Source organism: Prorops nasuta, unplaced genomic scaffold (genome assembly GCF_024137725.1).
Source record: "Prorops nasuta isolate Cenicafe-Biocafe unplaced genomic scaffold, Cenicafe_Pnas_1.2 PNAS00001, whole genome shotgun sequence".
Taxonomy (NCBI): Eukaryota; Metazoa; Arthropoda; class Insecta; order Hymenoptera; family Bethylidae; genus Prorops; species Prorops nasuta.
This window is the reverse complement of record NW_027116798.1, coordinates 9,743,712-9,761,385: the sequence shown is the minus strand read 5'-3', so window position 1 is coordinate 9,761,385 and position 17,674 is coordinate 9,743,712. Positions and strand designations below refer to the sequence as shown.

The 17,674-nt window shown below is 36.4% G+C and overlaps 2 protein-coding genes and 1 pseudogene across 2 annotated transcripts; 2 read left to right on the top strand and 1 right to left on the bottom strand.

The window, feature by feature from the left end:
* Positions 1-1,977: 1,977 nt before the first annotated feature.
* LOC136785746 (uncharacterized) lies at positions 1,978-4,503 on the top strand. Its single transcript, XM_066746994.1, has one exon. The coding sequence runs from the start codon at positions 1,978-1,980 to the stop codon at positions 4,501-4,503; it is 2,526 nt and encodes an 841-aa protein (XP_066603091.1).
* Positions 4,504-4,533: 30 nt separating this feature from the next.
* On the top strand, positions 4,534-7,302 carry LOC136785739 (uncharacterized). Its single transcript, XM_066746981.1, has one exon. It carries the CDS (start codon positions 4,534-4,536, stop codon positions 7,300-7,302), a length of 2,769 nt encoding a protein of 922 aa, XP_066603078.1.
* A 6,931-nt stretch (positions 7,303-14,233) lies between these two features.
* Positions 14,234-15,429, bottom strand: LOC136785731 (uncharacterized; annotated as a pseudogene).
* Between the last annotated feature and the right edge of the window lie 2,245 nt (positions 15,430-17,674).

Genomic DNA, 17,674 nt, shown 5'->3' with positions numbered 1-17,674 from the left:
TATCGTATCTGCATTCAAAATGTATGCTGCAAATTAAAAACATAATAAATTTAGTGCAATAATGCTGTGTATATAAATGTATTTATTATTACAGCCAATTCTTGATCGTTTATGACGAGTTAATGAAAGAATTGTATACAGTCTTTAAAAGGCTGTTTTGCTCTTGGTACAGTTGTGGCCATAAATCTTGCGTCGTGGTGAGGGGAAGTAGGAATCATAGGAGCGAGGGGATTGCTAGGGAGTTTGTCCGTAGCTGTCAAATGGCGTGATTAACCCTCAATTTTGTATCATCAACAAAAATAATATTTTCGGAAAACGATTGTGGAAAAGAAGGAAGGATTTTAATAAATAACAGAGAAGAAAAATATATCAGATGAGTATAAATTAATAAAAAAGATGAAAATTATTGTGAATTTTTAAGAAAATATACTTTGTGGTTATTTTATTTTTGTTACAGATGAAATCCTGTTATGATGACTTTCAGTTAAGGAAAAAAGTAATTATACACCAATAAATGAAAAAGTATTAATACATGAAGCACTTCTCTGTATGGCCCAGTCATTTCAATAATTGTGACTTAATGTTATAATAGTGAATGTGTAAGCGATTAGTGCATATACAACAAACTCTTATTGTAAATTTAATAATCTTCTATGACAATGTTTTAATTGCTATTATTTTAAATTAAAGCTAGGTTAGTTAATATATTATTTTTATTTCATCCCTTTCACAAAATTCTTTACACACATGGTAATTACCTATTCTTGAAGTAGTCATATATTTGTTAAATTACTTACAAAATTACAACTGTTTTATATTTGTAAAGCATAGCTGTTTGTTGCAATGATTTGTATTATTCAATGTGAGACAAATTGCATTGGGTTTAGGCAAATGTCTTATTGATCCGCCACATCCTTCCATATCTTATGTAACATTTATTTGCCTTGTTAGTTCTTTCTTTTAGTTTTCAAAATATACCAATATTTTTTGCTATTTTTATATACATTCAGATACGGCTATTCTATTGACTAATTATTCTTATAAATGTTAAGATGATTGGTAAACCATTGTTCCATTACATTTGAAAGATGGACACTTGAATTATTTTACTTATAATGTTTCGCATCTCTTCCATAGGATATCTTCTCTTTACATTTGAGAGGATATTGTTCTCCAATATATTTAAGCATACTGCTGAATTCATCTTGCTTTTTGTTCGAGGGAAAGTAGTTTGAAAGGCCCGCGCTTAGTGTAAGCCAATGAGATCGGTCGACGGTCGGCGGCGTGAGTTAAACTCGTGGAGGGAGTGGTGAGACGGGGCATTCGTTAATAGAGAGTCTGAGCGGGTAGACGATCGTTCTAAAAAAGGACATATGTTAACCTTCTTTTGTATAAGATTAAATATAAAGGTGTTATATCTCAAAGAGCTGAACTCAAGAGAGATTATTTGTAAGACTCTCTGGGAGCTGAACTCTGGTGAGTCGGAATAAATGGGACTGATCCCCATACTTATAATTGTTATAAATTACAAACAATATTTGGTGAGTTATTCTTCGTCCAATTTTGTAATTACAAAGCTTTTTTCCTCTAACAGCGAGGTTTTTTTAGGCTCATTTGTAAACGGGAAATAAACCTGATTTTGTCAATTCCCATAAGTGATTATCTTTCAATTAAAATTCCTATCACTGTAGTCAATAATAAAACATTTGGTCCTTCGAGCCGGATTGACAGATTCTGGATTTGTTTCCCCGTAATCAATAAAATTAGTGTAGTGCGTGATATATCACATGAAATAATAATTAGTTACAACGTGTTGTGATAACCAGATAGCGGGGCTTACACTTTTTGCTTGAACTGTATGGGAACGACTAATGCTTAGCGCCTTTGATCGGGCTTGTGTTCCGCGTAGTGATAGGGTCGGCAGGGAGCTATAAACAGTGCGCGGAAAACAAGTAGGCATAGAGTATATTAGTAAACATGGCACCATTGGGTATAAAAAGATTAGTAAATCAACAAAAGATCCGAGAATCAGAAATAAAGAATAGTGTAGCCAGCTTTCGAAATAAAGATCGTGCATCGTTGACACGTAGTATTATTCAATCGAGAATTGATTCATTAAGATCAATTTGGTCAGAAATTAGGCAAACCCACACTGAGATCGTGGGTCGGGAAGAGCCGGAAGCCATTGAATACATCGAAAATGATGTTTTTGCACAGTTGCAATTATTGTTTGAGGAGACACAGGATGAATTTTTAATATTGCACGATAGCATTCCTGAAATAAACACTAACATGAGAAATTCGATTGGTATGGGAAGTGTAGCTGACGAAATGCGTGGCGACAATAGGGTGGCAAAGTTACCCAAATTAGATTTGCCCACATTTGCAGGAAAATACGAAGATTGGGATAATTTCTGTGACCTATTTTCATCTTTGGTCCATAATCGTTCTAATCTACCGGATGTAGCGAAGTTACAATATCTGAAATCGTGCCTTATAGAAAGTGCCGCTGATTTCGTGAAAGGTGTAACTGTTACAGAGGCCAACTATAGTTCTACTTGGAGAGCCCTTAAGCTGAGGTATTGCAATCCTCGACTTACAGTCAAAACGTATCTCAATGAATTGATGCAGATAATACCGTTAAAAGGCGAATCTCCTGATGAATTTCGTGCGTTTATCGACAAATTACAACGCATTTGTCGCGCGTTGATTAAATTAGGACTACCGGTAGATCAATGGGGCATTTTAATAATACATATAGCATCAGGATTGTTAGACTTCGAATCAAAAAAATTATGGGAGAGTGAACTCAGCAGTAAGGATCACGGCGTGGTTGCTCGGGCTAGAGAAACGGAACTTGAACCCAATATTATGGAAAGGTTTCCTACTTTAATAGAGTTCAATAATTTCCTTGAGCGTAGGGCGTTATCTCTTAGCATGATTGCTGCTAACACTGGTGTCCACTTAGAGATAGGTACTTCTTCTACTGGAGAACTAACAAAAAATGCATCGGGCGACCCGAAACGATCGAATCGACAAAAAAGGGGGTTTTCTTCTCATCTTGTACAAAACAGTCAAGCAAATGCTAAAGAATGTCCGTTATGTTCGGGCGCGCATTATTTGGCCAAGTGTCATCGGTTTCAGAAGAAAGAGGTGAGGGATCGACGCTCGATTCTGAGACGCTACCGGTTATGTTTTAACTGCTTTCGATCACATATGTATGCAGTGTGCGATTCACCTAAACGTTGTGCTGTTTGTCAAGAAAAACACCACACGTTACTTCATTCAAAAGGAGAAGGAAAGACTGTAGGTAACACAACGGGTTCGACAAAGACTTCAAAGGAATCAGATTTTAAGCCTAATGAGAACACTGCTACTGTTAATACGTTAACTGCTTCGATAATTAGGCCTTGTAGTACTGTGTTACTGGCAAATGCACAGGTTATTCTGTATGGTGCACAGGGTAGACAATATCAGGCTAGGACACTTATAGATCAAGGATCCGAAGCTTCATTTTTAACAGAGTCAGTTGTACAATTGTTGAAATTACATAAAAGAGGAACTGATGTTCCATTATCAGGCTTAGGAGCTACAAAAACGGGTTCAGCTAAGTTTTCGACTAGTGTATATGTTGGATCAATCTATAATCAAAAGTTTGAAGTTAAATTGCAAGTTTTAGTTTTACCACACCTTACTTCTCGATTACCATCTCCGAGCATAATAAATGTGGATCAATCGATTTTTGACGGTTTACAAATAGCGGATCCTTCATTCCTTAAATCAGCTACGATTGATATGATTTTGGGTGCAGATGTGTTGGGTCAGATTTTACTCCCAGGACTACATCGTTTTCCTAACACCCAATTAATCGCACAGCACACACAATTAGGTTGGATAGTATCAGGACCGATTGAATATAACCTTCCACGGCGAGCGGGGATAGTAGTCGGCGATGCACCTTTGAATTCCTTTCATTGTCAAAAGGCGGATGAATTAAAGGCGTCTTTAGAGAAATTTTGGGTAATTGAAGACTTTGCTACTCCTCCTTACATTCTCTCACCTGAAGAAGAGATGTGTGAAGCACAATTCAGAGAAAGTCATCGACGAGATTCAAATGGACGTTATGAGGTTAAGTTACCTATAAAAGAGCCTATGCCGCGTTTAGCATCAGAAACGCGTTCCATGGCGGTCAGTTCTTTGAAGAGTTTACATCGTCGATTTAATAAGGATCCTACATTAGCTAATGCATACAAAGAGTTTATGCGTGTATACCAAGAATTAGGTCATATGACTCGAATTTCAGACAATGACCTTGATAATCCCGAAGCTTGGTATATACCTCATCATGCTGTGATTCAGAATTCGTTAGAACACTGGAAACTACGAGTAGTTTTCGACGCATCAAGGTGTGTGCAAGATCAGCAGTGTCTAAACCGTTATTTATGTGCCGGACCGGTGTTACAGAGTGATTTGGTTCAAATTTTGTTGGAATGGAGGTTTTAACGGTTTGTCTTTACGGCGGACGTGATTAAGATGTTTAGACAAATAAAGGTACATGATGAGCATCAGGATTATCAAAGAATTGTTTGGACCGAAAATGACGGTGACCAAGTGCACGACTATAGATTAACTACCGTAACTTATGGAACGGTCTGTGCCCCTTACTTGGCAATTCGTACTCTGCGTCAACTGGCGATTGATGAAAGAGATAGGTTTCCACTGGGTGCAGATTGTTTGTTAAATAATATTTATGTTGATGATCTTTTCGTTGGATCTCACGATTTGTCAATCGCAAAAGATAAAAGAGACGAGTTATGTGAATTATTGCGCACTGCGGGCATTATGCTAGATAAATGGGCAGCCAATGAGCCTACTTTGCTTCCTGACTATTTTGACAAACAAGGTATTGATCATAAGTTAGTATCAATTGATGATACAGTAAAAACTTTGGGGATAAGTTGGCAACCTAGGGAAGATTCCTTTTTCTTCAAAATTCAACTCAATCCGTTGAATGAAGTAATCACAATGCGATCTATTATGTCAGGGGTGGCACGACTTTTCGACCCACTAGGGTGGATTTCACCAATAGCAATTATTGCTAAGATATTGTTACAAGATTTATGGATCTTAAAATGCAACCTGGATGATGTTTTACCTCCTGATGTTAATCAGAGATGGATAAATTATTGTGATTCATTGAAAGATCTGGGTGCTATCTCCATACCGAGATGGTTAGGAGTATTGCCAACCTCCAAGTTAGAATTGCATGGTTTTGCAGATGCATCGAAACGAGCCTATGGTGCGGTAATTTATTTGAGAGCTCTCAATGACTTGGGAGGTGTAAACATTAGTTTGTTGATCTCCAAGACCAAGGTTAGCCCTATCAAAACAGTTAGTATTCCAAACTTGGAATTAAATGGGGCAGCATTGTTGGTGAGACTTTTATGCTATATTAAAAAAAACAGTAGATTACGCGATGTACCTGTTGTAGCCTGGTCTGATAGCCAGGTTGTACTTTCATGGCTACGTAAGCATCCTTGTAATTGGAAAACTTATGTGGCTAATAGAGTTTCATATATTCAGACTGAGCTGCCCTCAGCTGAGTGGAAATATGTAAAAACTTCCGAAAATCCAGCTGATCTGGCTTCTCGGGGAGCGACTCCTTCGGAATTAGCAAAATCAAAGTTGTGGTGGTATGGACCCACTTGGATTAAAGAGTCACCTGATCTCTGGCCTACACCGCCTGTACGTGTTCATAGTACACAAAAACGAAGTGTAGAAGGAGAACCAGAGTTTCTGAGACGATTCTCCAGCTTGACACGGCTGATACGCGTCATAGCTTTTTGCCTTCGACCTTTAAAGAACCTTCGATTGCGAAGGAGCGGTCAAGCAATGAATAAATTATTTTTAACAAGCACAGAAATTGTAGGTGCTAAAGTAGTTATAATACGCATTGTTCAACAAGTTTATTTTGCTAATAAAATTAAAATATTATCAAACTCTACGAATCCCACGACATTAGATAGAAATAGTCCTTTAAGAAAGCTTAATCCTTTCATTTGTTCAATTGATGGGTTATTACGAGTAGGTGGAAGATTGTGCCATTCCAGCTTGAATCGAGACTCTAAGCATCCTCCCATTTTACCTAGAGACTCCGCAGTTAGCAGATTGTTTATACATTATGCTCATGTATCTTGTTTACATGGAGGTTTTACTTTAACCAAAGCTAGGTTATTGCAACACGTATGGATCTTAGGTAATAATATTTTGATTAAGCGAGAATTAAGATTCTGTATTACATGTCAAAGAACAAAGCCAAAGCTTGCTCATCAATTAATGGGAGATTTACCATCCGATCGCGTAACTGCTACTAGTCGACCTTTTGAAGTGTCGGGGATCGACTATGCGGGTCCTTTACAATTGCGTACGACTAAGGGAAGAGGTCATAAATCGTACAAGGGATATATTGCGCTATTTGTCTGTATGGTCACACGCGCTATTCACTTAGAAGTTGTAAGTGATTTAACCACGGATTCGTTCCTGTCTGCTTTTCGTCGCTTCGTGGGACGACGGGGAATCTGCCGAAAGATGTACAGCGACAACGGTACGACCTTCCAAGGTGCTGCCAGAGAGCTAAGGGAATTGTTTGATCAGGCCTCCAAATTTTACCAACAAGTAGCTGCAGTATTAGCAAATGAGGGAACTGAATGGGTATTCATTCCACCACATGCTCCTCATTGCGGTGGCATTTGGGAAGCAGGAGTAAAATCCACCAAGATTCACCTGCGTCGAGTTGTTGGTGAGACTACATTAACTTTTGAGGAGCTTTCTACAATTTTGGTGGAAATTGAATCATGTCTCAACTCACGTCCTTTATGTGCGTTGAGTGATTCTATTGATGATCTGCATGCTTTAACGCCAGGTCATTTTTTAATAAATGGACCATTAGGAGTTATACCATCTGGAGATTTGACCTCTATTTCTGAAAATAGATTAAACCGATTCCAACTCCTGCAGCGAATCCGAGATCACTTTTGGCAGCGATGGTCAACTGAATATTTACAAACTCTTCAAGAACGAAGCAAGTGGAGAGGAATCACTGCTAACTTTGCTATGGGACAATTGGTGGTTATGAAGGATGACCGTTTTCCGCCATCACATTGGCCACTTGGTCGTATCACAGATGTACATCCAGGACCAGATGGACTAATTCGTGTGGTCACCGTTAAAACTGCTGCATCGACCTTTAAGAGGCATATCTCAAGATTGTGTCCTCTTAACCTTCCCTTCCCAGTAGACTAGTTTCATCCGGACAAGCATTCTTCGTCATCACTTCCTAAGAAGGCGGGCGGTATGTTCGAGGGAAAGTAGTTTGAAAGGCCCGCGCTTAGTGTAAGCCAATGAGATCGGTCGACGGTCGGCGGCGTGAGTTAAACTCGTGGAGGGAGTGGTGAGACGGGGCATTCGTTAATAGAGAGTCTGAGCGGGTAGACGATCGTTCTAAAAAAGGACATATGTTAACCTTCTTTTGTATAAGATTAAATATAAAGGTGTTATATCTCAAAGAGCTGAACTCAAGAGAGATTATTTGTAAGACTCTCCGGGAGCTGAACTCTGGTGAGTCGGAATAAATGGGACTGATCCCCATACTTATAATTGTTATAAATTACAAACAATATTTGGTGAGTTATTCTTCGTCCAATTTTGTAATTACAAAGCTTTTTTCCTCTAACAGCGAGGTTTTTTTAGGCTCATTTGTAAACGGGAAATAAACCTGATTTTGTCAATTCCCATAAGTGATTATCTTTCAATTAAAATTCCTATCACTGTAGTCAATAATAAAACACTTTTAGTTTCAAATAATTCACATTTGGATATCCTTCCTCAATATATAATACATCTTTTGTTAGTCCTATTTGTTTGTGAAATTTATCTGTTCTAAAACCTTAATTTATCCAGTTACTAGATATATAATATATCATTTTCCAAAGGTTAATATATCTTTCTATCAATCCTAACAACTTCATAATAGGAGTAACGAAATAAGTATTTTATATACAAAGTGGATACCCAAGCGTGTAGTTGGAAAACTATTTGAAGCTGAAAACAAGATGAACTCAGCAGTATACACATACCTCTTAAAGAACTTTATCTTCCAAAATATTATAAGAAATATCTTGCAGAAATAATGCCAAACATATGTTAAGATTAAATACCATCATTCCAATGTCCATTATTCAAATTAAAAAAATTAATGGTTTAACAATCATTTCAACTATTACAAAAATAATTGCAGGTCAGTAGTATTATAAGATCTGCGTATGTGTAAAAATGATTGGAGAATTATTGTTATATGTTAAAGACTAGAAGAAAATAGTGCAATCGAGGCAAATAAATGTTACATAAGATATGGAAGGATGTAGCGGATCAATGAGACATTTGCCTAAACCCAATAGAATTTGTCTCACATTGAATAATAAAAATCATTGCAACAAACAGCTATTCTTTAAAAATATAAAACAGTTATAATTTTGTAAGTAATTTAACGAATATATGACTACTTCAAGAATAGGTAATTACCATGTATGTATAGAATTTTGAGAAAGGAATGGAATAAAAATAATATATTAACTAAACAAGCTTTAATTTAAAATAATAACAATTAAAACATTGTCATACAAGATTATTAAATTTACAATAAGAGTTTGTTGTATATGCACTAATCGCTTCCACATTCACTATTACAACATTAAGTCAAAATTATTCAAATGACTTGGCTATTCAGAGAAGTGTTTCATGTATTAATACTCTTTTTCATTTATTGGTCTATAATTACTTTTTTCCTTAATTGAAAGTCATCATAACAGGATTTCACCTGTAACAAAAATAAAATAACCACAAAGTATATTTTCTTAAAAATTCACAATAATTCTCATTTTTTTATTAATTTATACTCATCTGATATATTTTTTCTTCTCTGTTATTTATTAAAATCCTTCCTTCTTTTCCACAATCGTTTTCCGAAAATATTATTTTTGTTGATGATAAAAAATTGAGGGTTAATCGCGCCATTTGACAGCTTCGGAGAAACTCCCTAGAAATCCCCTCGCCCCTCTGATTCCTGCTTCCCTTCACCACGACGCAAGATTTATGGCCAAAACTGTATAGCAAGCGAGTGCTGCAGCGCAGGCGGTAAGGTTTACGTTTGTCATGCAGTGGGCTCGGGTTCGAGTCTCGGTGAAGTTTAAAATTTTTTCTGTTTTTTTTTTTCATTACAAGGAATTTTTTTTTTAATAACCATTAACTTATTGGACTCAATAATAAATGAAAAAAGTGCATTTGTTAACAGATTAATATAAAAACATTGAGTTTATTTTACCTCAACTCATTTGTTATAATAAAACTCATTTTTTGTATTTATTACCAAATCTAATTAATTAATGGCTACATTTGACCATTTTATAAAAATTAAAAATCAATTTAGGAAAAGCATTTTTATTTTATTTATTCACTTATACCATAAGTACCTCAGCTGTCAGATAGATCAAAGCTGTCACTACTCCTAATTTCTTTATTACACTTTATTTTTCAGTATACTAACATTTGTCTTTGTTCACGCCGTTCACGGTGACAGGCTGTGAATATAATGTATATAATTATTGATATATTACGTTCTGCATTTAAGATGGCGACTGACGTATTTCCGCTGGCAGTATACTTTGTGCAGTCTGCATTCCTTATATCAAAATTCACTTACTATAAAGCGTAGTACTATTCAAGATGGCGGACTTAGCAACCTTGCTCCCAATAGCACTTGACCCCACAAGATTGTGGCAACTCTGACACTGCTCCAACACACACTTGTGCACGGGTTTGCGGCCCTGACGCCGCGTAGCGGGACAAACTCGAAACATGCGCTCTCGCGAGGCGCGAAATTCAAAAAAGCATTAAATAACAGGACTTTTGAACTAAGCCTGGAACTTCCGTTCAGGACGAGAGACCTCATCTTTTTCCGGTTGACTTGATAAGGATCTAGATGCTAGAGTTATGAAGGCGATTTAGCATCGAGGTGCAACCTATATATTTACGAGCATCGAGAAGACCTAGAACTGTTGTATTGACGGTGATACCATGGTACATGAATAAAAACCATAAAAAACCCATTTGTGAATACACGATTTTATTTAATACCACAAGATTCCGTCGCGAACGCCGACTAGTGGCTCGAGAGCGCGAGACTAGCTACTACGTCATGGGGACTTCAACCGCGTTCGCACAACTTAGGCCGCGCCCATATTAGGGACTTCGCGTTAGCGTAATTAGGTCGTGTTATATAGAGTATTGTACTATATTGGGTACAAAATTGATAATAAATAGAATAGCATCGAATTTGGATACGTATCATTATTAGCACCTTATCCCCTAAATTCGCGTACGAAGGTTAGAACCTCCTCTGTTAAAATAAATATTTGTGTATAATTAATATCACATCGAAGGCGTCCGTGTCTTATAGGAAGTCGCGTATTGGGGCGCGAACGCGATCGGTGAGGGATCACTCCTCCCTCCCCTTCTACTCTATCCTTCGGGATAGACAGTAACATCACATGTTTATTATCATCTAAATACCTATAAATCATATTGGTATAAAATATATTTCCAAAAAGCAAAAACTAGGAATTTAAATATGTAAACTCTTTAAATTATTCAAACACTTTTTTTAATTTAAGATCTGTATTTTTTCTTAATTACATTTGCTATGTAGTCTTTTTTCTGCTTCTTCAGTTTGACGTTATTTTAAAGATTATTCAGTTATCCGTTTCTCCACAGACCATGATTTCAAAATAAATACTACAATAAATTCGTTACGACACTGTTGCTAAATTCCACTAGATTTCGGCTACATTCACTAATCTTATAGATTGTCGACACACTTCTACAAATGTTTTCGAACAATCTGGTACCTACCTACCGTAAAATGGAGAAATGTCAAGAAAGTAAGATTATTAAAGTAAAAATTGAAAATAATGAATGGAAACTACGAATATTCTTACTTTTCATTCATTATTATTAGCTTTTAATTTAGTAGCGTCACCTTTTTGACATTTTGCCATTTTACATTTCTTTCTGCTATGATTATCATGTAAACACTTCTACACACCAAAATGGCGGATGGGTCTCATTATTCATATCCAACTATTGGTAACGGCCCATTTTAATCCATTAACACGCCCAATTGAGCAAATCTGGACTTTTACTTATAGAGTCAGGATTTCTTAGTAAAACTATGATATTAAGTTATTTATTAGGGTAAAAACATGCCCTCTTTACGAGTTTAAGGTCATTTTGGAAGTTCAACCCTTACAAGAAGGAGCAGCAAAGGTTGATTATATAAAAATGAGTGAAACAATGCCATTTTTCTTATTTTTGGAACTTCGACCTTTGCTGCTGCTTCTTGTAAGGGTTGAACTTCCAAAATGACCTTAAAATCATATAAAAGACATATTTTTACTCTAATATACAACATAATATCATAGGTTTACTAAGAAACCTCGACTCTAAGTAAAAATCCAGATTTGGTCGATTGGGCGTTAATGGGTTAGGCTGGTATTACACAATATTTACCAATCAGCGTTCTCAGATTTCATCATTCCAAGTGCTACAATCAAGTAACAAGAATATCCTATATGCCCCCGTTAGAGAAACACCCTGTAGGTGCATTAATATTCGGTAGCGCCCTATTTTTGTATATGACCTGTTTACGAGTTAGATGAGTAGTACCCCTTGAAGCAGTTTGAGTGACAAACTCTAAATGCACAATAAATCACTGGTGTTACACAATTTACATTGTTTAATAATTCAATTTTACTTACCTGAACCAAGTCTATTCAGATAGGTTTGCCATCCCGTCCTTTTTTTTGCGAATAATATTTTGTTTCAAGCAAATTTTAATGAAATTTAATAGGGGTATGTATAATTTTATTAAATATTTAATAAATTCTGTTGTGTATCTATCGTACTGTTTTTATTAATATTAGCCTTTTTATTTCAATGTATATAATATGCCCGGGATTATGAATGGCACACACACAACCCTAATTACAGATATATAAAACACCAAAGAGATTAAATAACCATCATTATGCAATATTTTTTCTATGACGTTTATTTATCCAAAATTCCAACAATATTACTATTAAAACTAAACATTAATACTCCATGGCTGGTTGTTGGGTCAATAATAAGCCAAATCTTCTTTTTAAAGTGATTCTTTCTCTAGAATACTTGTCTTCTGGAGAAAACCGTGCTGAAATTAAAATTGTAATGTTAAAAATAATACAAATATTTATTTTTTAATTCAACCCTTAACTGCCAGCATCAAAGCCTTTGCTTATACTACTAGAATATTGATTGGAAATATTTCATGCTAAACTAAAGCACGTTCTCCGGCAAAATTATTTTATTAGAAATTGCTTAAAACTTTGAGTATACGTTGAATTAAACGTGTTTCATCCACTGATGAAATTTTCATTACCCCTTGCGGTACTAAATTTTCAGATACGAAGCTTCAGAGTACTGAATTTTCACATGGAATGCATATGCTGAGCTATCTTAACGCACACTTTTAATGAATAATAAATAGTGTTTTCTTAGAATGTATTTTAAAAAGTTAGTATAAGATTCCTCTTATTATTAGTAACGCGTAGCAAAAAAGTTTGGTATAGCAGGCGGTATTTGTTTTTGAGAAATAGTTGTTTAAAGACACTGATATCAAGATTAATTTTCGTTTAGTCGCAGTCATCGAGAGGTTGGTATCACTGCAACGTCACATCGTTGCTATTGCTGTGATTTATAGATAAAGGTAGAGAACGTTAAAAAATATTATGAGTTTATCAGTAATGTTATTTAAATATAAACAATACGAATTATAAAATACTCAATAAATAATATAAGACGTACTCATTTATACAAGCATTGCTTGGTTGGAGTGCAGTGTTGCCAGCTTGCGTAAAGCCGCGCGGATAGAAAAGTTTAGAACTGTTGCGCACAAGTGGTTCTCAATCATATAATCATCCAGCATGTATGCTAACCAATGTTAACAAACTTCTGAAAGTAATTCTCAAGTTGAGCACAACTGCAACCGGAGAACGTCCTTAAAGAGTTTCGACTTCTTGCAGCGGCTAGGGTCTCCATACTACGCGGCTACCTGTTCTAGCATTGGGATCCGTGCAATAAAGCTATGATAATAAATCCATAAAACTCGGAAAGACGTTATATACCTGTTACCCGAATTATTAATATAAATATAAAATTTTTAACTTCTAATCAAATATCTTTTAAATTATTATAGGTATATTTTTGATATTTCAACGATGAAATGATACCAAACACAGTATCATTCGGACTAATTTTACTAATATGAACTTATAATTTTTGTAATTTTTAATTAATTATGTATGATGCATACTGGCAGCAAAATTAAAAATTTTTCAAATATCTTTCTGTTAAACAAAAGTGAAATCATTCTAAAATTCAATATATTAATTAATATTTCAAATTACTGAAGAACTTGATTTAAGAGTTGCCATAAAGCAACTTTAACCACCTAAAAATAGGAAATTAAACTTTTTAACGCATAAGTTCTGATTTTATTATAGAAAGGGTTCCAGAAAACATTCGTAATATATATGAAAATGTTTAATTAATATTTAATTATGTATTAAATAAAAATTATTACAATTCATACAAATATTTGAATATTATAAAGTATACAAAATAGTCCGGGAGCCAGCGACAGATTTTTGCGACGAAAATCTTCTCAACCGAAAATTCGTAAAATGATTAAGTTATTTTTGCCTTGAAGCCTGGAGAACTTCAGCTGCGGCACCGTGGGTGGATTGAGCGGCAGTAGCCTCCCACGCATGTAAAAAGAAAATATATTTTTAATTATATCCTCTCGGTTGAAACTTTGTGAAATAATAGTTTTTACTGTAATATTTTGAAAAAAAAACTATCAGCTGGCCATAACGTGGTGGATTATACGTCAGCTCTGCGCATACGAACATGTAAAGAAAAACATAATTTTCAGCGGCTTCCTCTCGGTCGAAAATTTGGCAGTTTATAATTCATATGATACTCTAAATAGAAAAACATATCAGCTGGCTGTAAATCGGGGAATAGATTGTCAGCTGATGAAGTGATATGTTTTTAAAAATATTTTTATTTATTACAATTTTTATGAGCTTTCATCTTCACTTTGGCTTGTGGCACTCTCGTCATCTTCGTCTGAATCATTTTCTGAGTCGCTCTCGAAAATATCTGGTACCATTTGCTCCTCATCAATATTATCATTATCTGTACAAAGATAATAAAAATAAAAGGGTAAGTACATAAATATGAGCATAATGTAAGCGATATAATTGAAATTAATAAAATTATTTACCTTCTTCGGGCTGAATTGTAATTTCAGTAATAGTTGTTGGTAGTTGGCTTCCAGTGAACCAAGTAAAGTCATACTTCCCTCAACTTCTACCCAGCCATAGTCTAAAGGACATTTGTCGGTTGGAACTTTTAGGTGAGCGTGCGACCAAATTTCTCCGTTGAAACATGCTCTTCAAAATTGTTGGTATAATTCTGCTTTACATGGCGGTATAGCTGAGCCGTCAATGCTTTTTTTAGGTAAGCGGAAAACATCATCGTTATCGAGCAGTTTATACGTCTTTTGAAACAATGCTACCCTTGCATCATCAATGCTTTTTAATTGTTTAAAGCCATAAATATTACAGACGAACTCTTGAATTTTGGGGAAAATATCTTCCTTGTTGTCGGATTGCGTCGACATCTTGATGAAGCTTTCGATAAAGTCATCTCAATTACTCATGACAGAAAACGGACGTTTTTTGCCTTTTCTAAAAAAAGCCGGATTAAAATCACATCCTGTGATCGTGTGAAAAGCTGGTAGTGCTGCACTCACATTACTTTCTAGAGTTTCATACAATTTGGAGACATTAATAAAACGTTGGTGGTTTCCAACACCAACTTCCATAAATATTTGCAGATTACTTAGAAGTTTATTCATATTAGCTAGCATTATAATTAACACGTTCGTATCGGAACAACGAATCGTTACATTTGCATCGAAGTCCAATTGACAAACATGAAAAACCATTTTAGTGTCTGCTTCTTCATGAGCAGAGCATGTGAGTGCTTCCTCCATAGTTCTTGTAACATTTCCATCGCTGACAACGTACTTATACGTCTGAATTTAAAAATATTACTTTATTACCAATATACGGTGCCATGTAATCTTCCGCCCAATTGTCAATAAAAAATGTTACAAGCGCTTCTTTAAAATTAATATTTTTTAATTCAATCGTGGTCTTTTTTTCGCACTTGGTCAGGACCATCGATACGGAAGTATGCTTGTTCCATACCTCGAAGCTTGCGTTCACTATCTTTGATTGATGGAAAAATGTATCGATCAAAGGCAATTACAATGGTTTTTGCTGTATTCATACATATTGTTTGCAGCATCTTTTTCGAAATATTACCAAAGTTACTTAGCACATCTTTCATTAAATGTAACAAAAAAAATCCATCGTAAATCATGACATCCGTGATTTGAGACGGCTCAGATTTCACTTTTATTGCTAATAATTTCATTAGCGCCGATTTGTCAGTTTTGCAGATTGAACCGTCTAAATGACACATAGTGGTACTGGCGTTAATGGATACGTAAGAATCTTCTCTATGTTGATTTCTTTTTCAAGCGATATATAAAGCAGCTGACCAAATAAGTCACGCTGCATTCGCAGCTCTGTTTCCTTTCCGGCAATCGAGACTTTTTTCTTGCCAACAATATCAGTAAAAGTATAATACTTTGACTGCGAAATAGGTTGTTCAAATCTGTTTGGGTTATCTACGCACGCTTGAATAAAATTTTCTCGTTTTTTGTTTCCCGTTTCTTCAACATTAAGCAGAAAATTTGTTACATGTTCGGGAGCTGCCTCGCCTGCGGAAATGTTGTACAAACATTCTTTATTCAAATCATTTGAAAACGGATTAATGTTGCTGTTCGAGATCGGGAGGAGCTAAAATGATGAGAAGTAGATTCCACATATTTGCTATATCTCCCTGTCTCTATTGCGTTCACAGGGGACAGCTAGACCAACAGCGTGTAGCCGCTCCATCTGTCTCTCTCTATCTCGCACCGCGGCGCGCTTGCGCGTCTACAGGCCCTGGCGCGTCGCGGCCGCGGCACGGCTTGCGCGCCTGACCACTAGGTGGCCAGCGCCACGAGCAGCTCTCTCGCTGGCAAGTTTCGTGCCACGGAATTATATAGATGGGTCCTTGATAAGGAGCCATCGCACCTCAGCCTTGCTCGACCGCTTAATCAGCAACAGCAGCACTTTTTGCGCCTTTCGGCATCACCGCCTCCACGGCATTTTTTGACGCCTCCACCAGGCCATCAAACGAGCGCCTCCACCGGCGAACTCTACGGGTCGACTACTTTGGTAAGTATCACCCAACCACCCACCGCCTACCAAAAGGGGACTACCCCTCTGCGGCAATATCCTCCCTCCTAAGGGAGATTTCTCCGGGGACTTCCCGGGAGGAATTAAACCCTCTCCTTCCCCTCCACCCTGCCTCCGAGGACTACCTCGGACCCAGTGTTTCGACCCTCAAGTCCAGGACTCTCGAAAGAGTCGGGTAGCGGGAGGGGTAGAATTCACCCTAGGGATTGGGGTGGCTCGGAGCCACTATAGCTCTGGGGGTAGGAGGCTGAGGGGTAAGGGGACTTCCCCTTCCCTAAAACCACTTCTCCACATCCGCTTCCTCCCGAGGCTGGGGATTTTACTGGGGAGTATCCCAGGGAAAATTGTCCAGTCCGGGAGTCTCTAAGTCCGCGTGTCTTTCTAGGGAATTCTGGTTTCTGGGGTTCTTGGGAATCTTCGTCTACCGAAATTCCCTAGAAATTGACGAGAACAAATTCCCTAGAAAGTCGATAATTTTAGTCTAGCGGTTCTTGTAAATATATATTGTAAATTTTGTATATTTTTATTTATTTAAATAAAAAACTCATTTTGCCTATTACCTTTGCTTTGAATTTTATTCTAGAATAAGACCTTCCCTTCTGACCACAGGTTTGGAACTCTCTTGGGACATTGTTTCGCACAGTTGCTCTTTACTCCATCAATAAATGTCTGAAGCTGTGCCGTGTCTCTTTTTATACGGCTTTTTTGAAGTTCTGCTATTACATCTTGCTTCTTTGTCAACCCCGTTTTCTCTAGTGTATGGCTAATAATTGTCGATCGTATCGTATGGCTTCGACACCATCGCTGTCTAGCTGATATTGAACTGGTTATGTGCGAAATTCCAGTTAGCTTATTCGCAGCATCAGCGTCTGCTCGAGAGTGAGATCTATTGGTTGTTTAGAAAAAGATTTTATTGTTCTTTTAATGCCAAAAGACTCCTTTTTGAATTGCAAACGTAATCTTGGATGTGTCTCATTTACTTTTAGTAAATTATCATGATATTTGACTAAATACCGCGAATAATTGGGTTGATTAAAGACAAAAACTAAATTAGTTATTTTTGGTAAAACTAATGTAAACATGTCGAAATTGCCTGTGCGGATACTCCTATTCAGCAATAAATAATAATCTGCCATATTTGC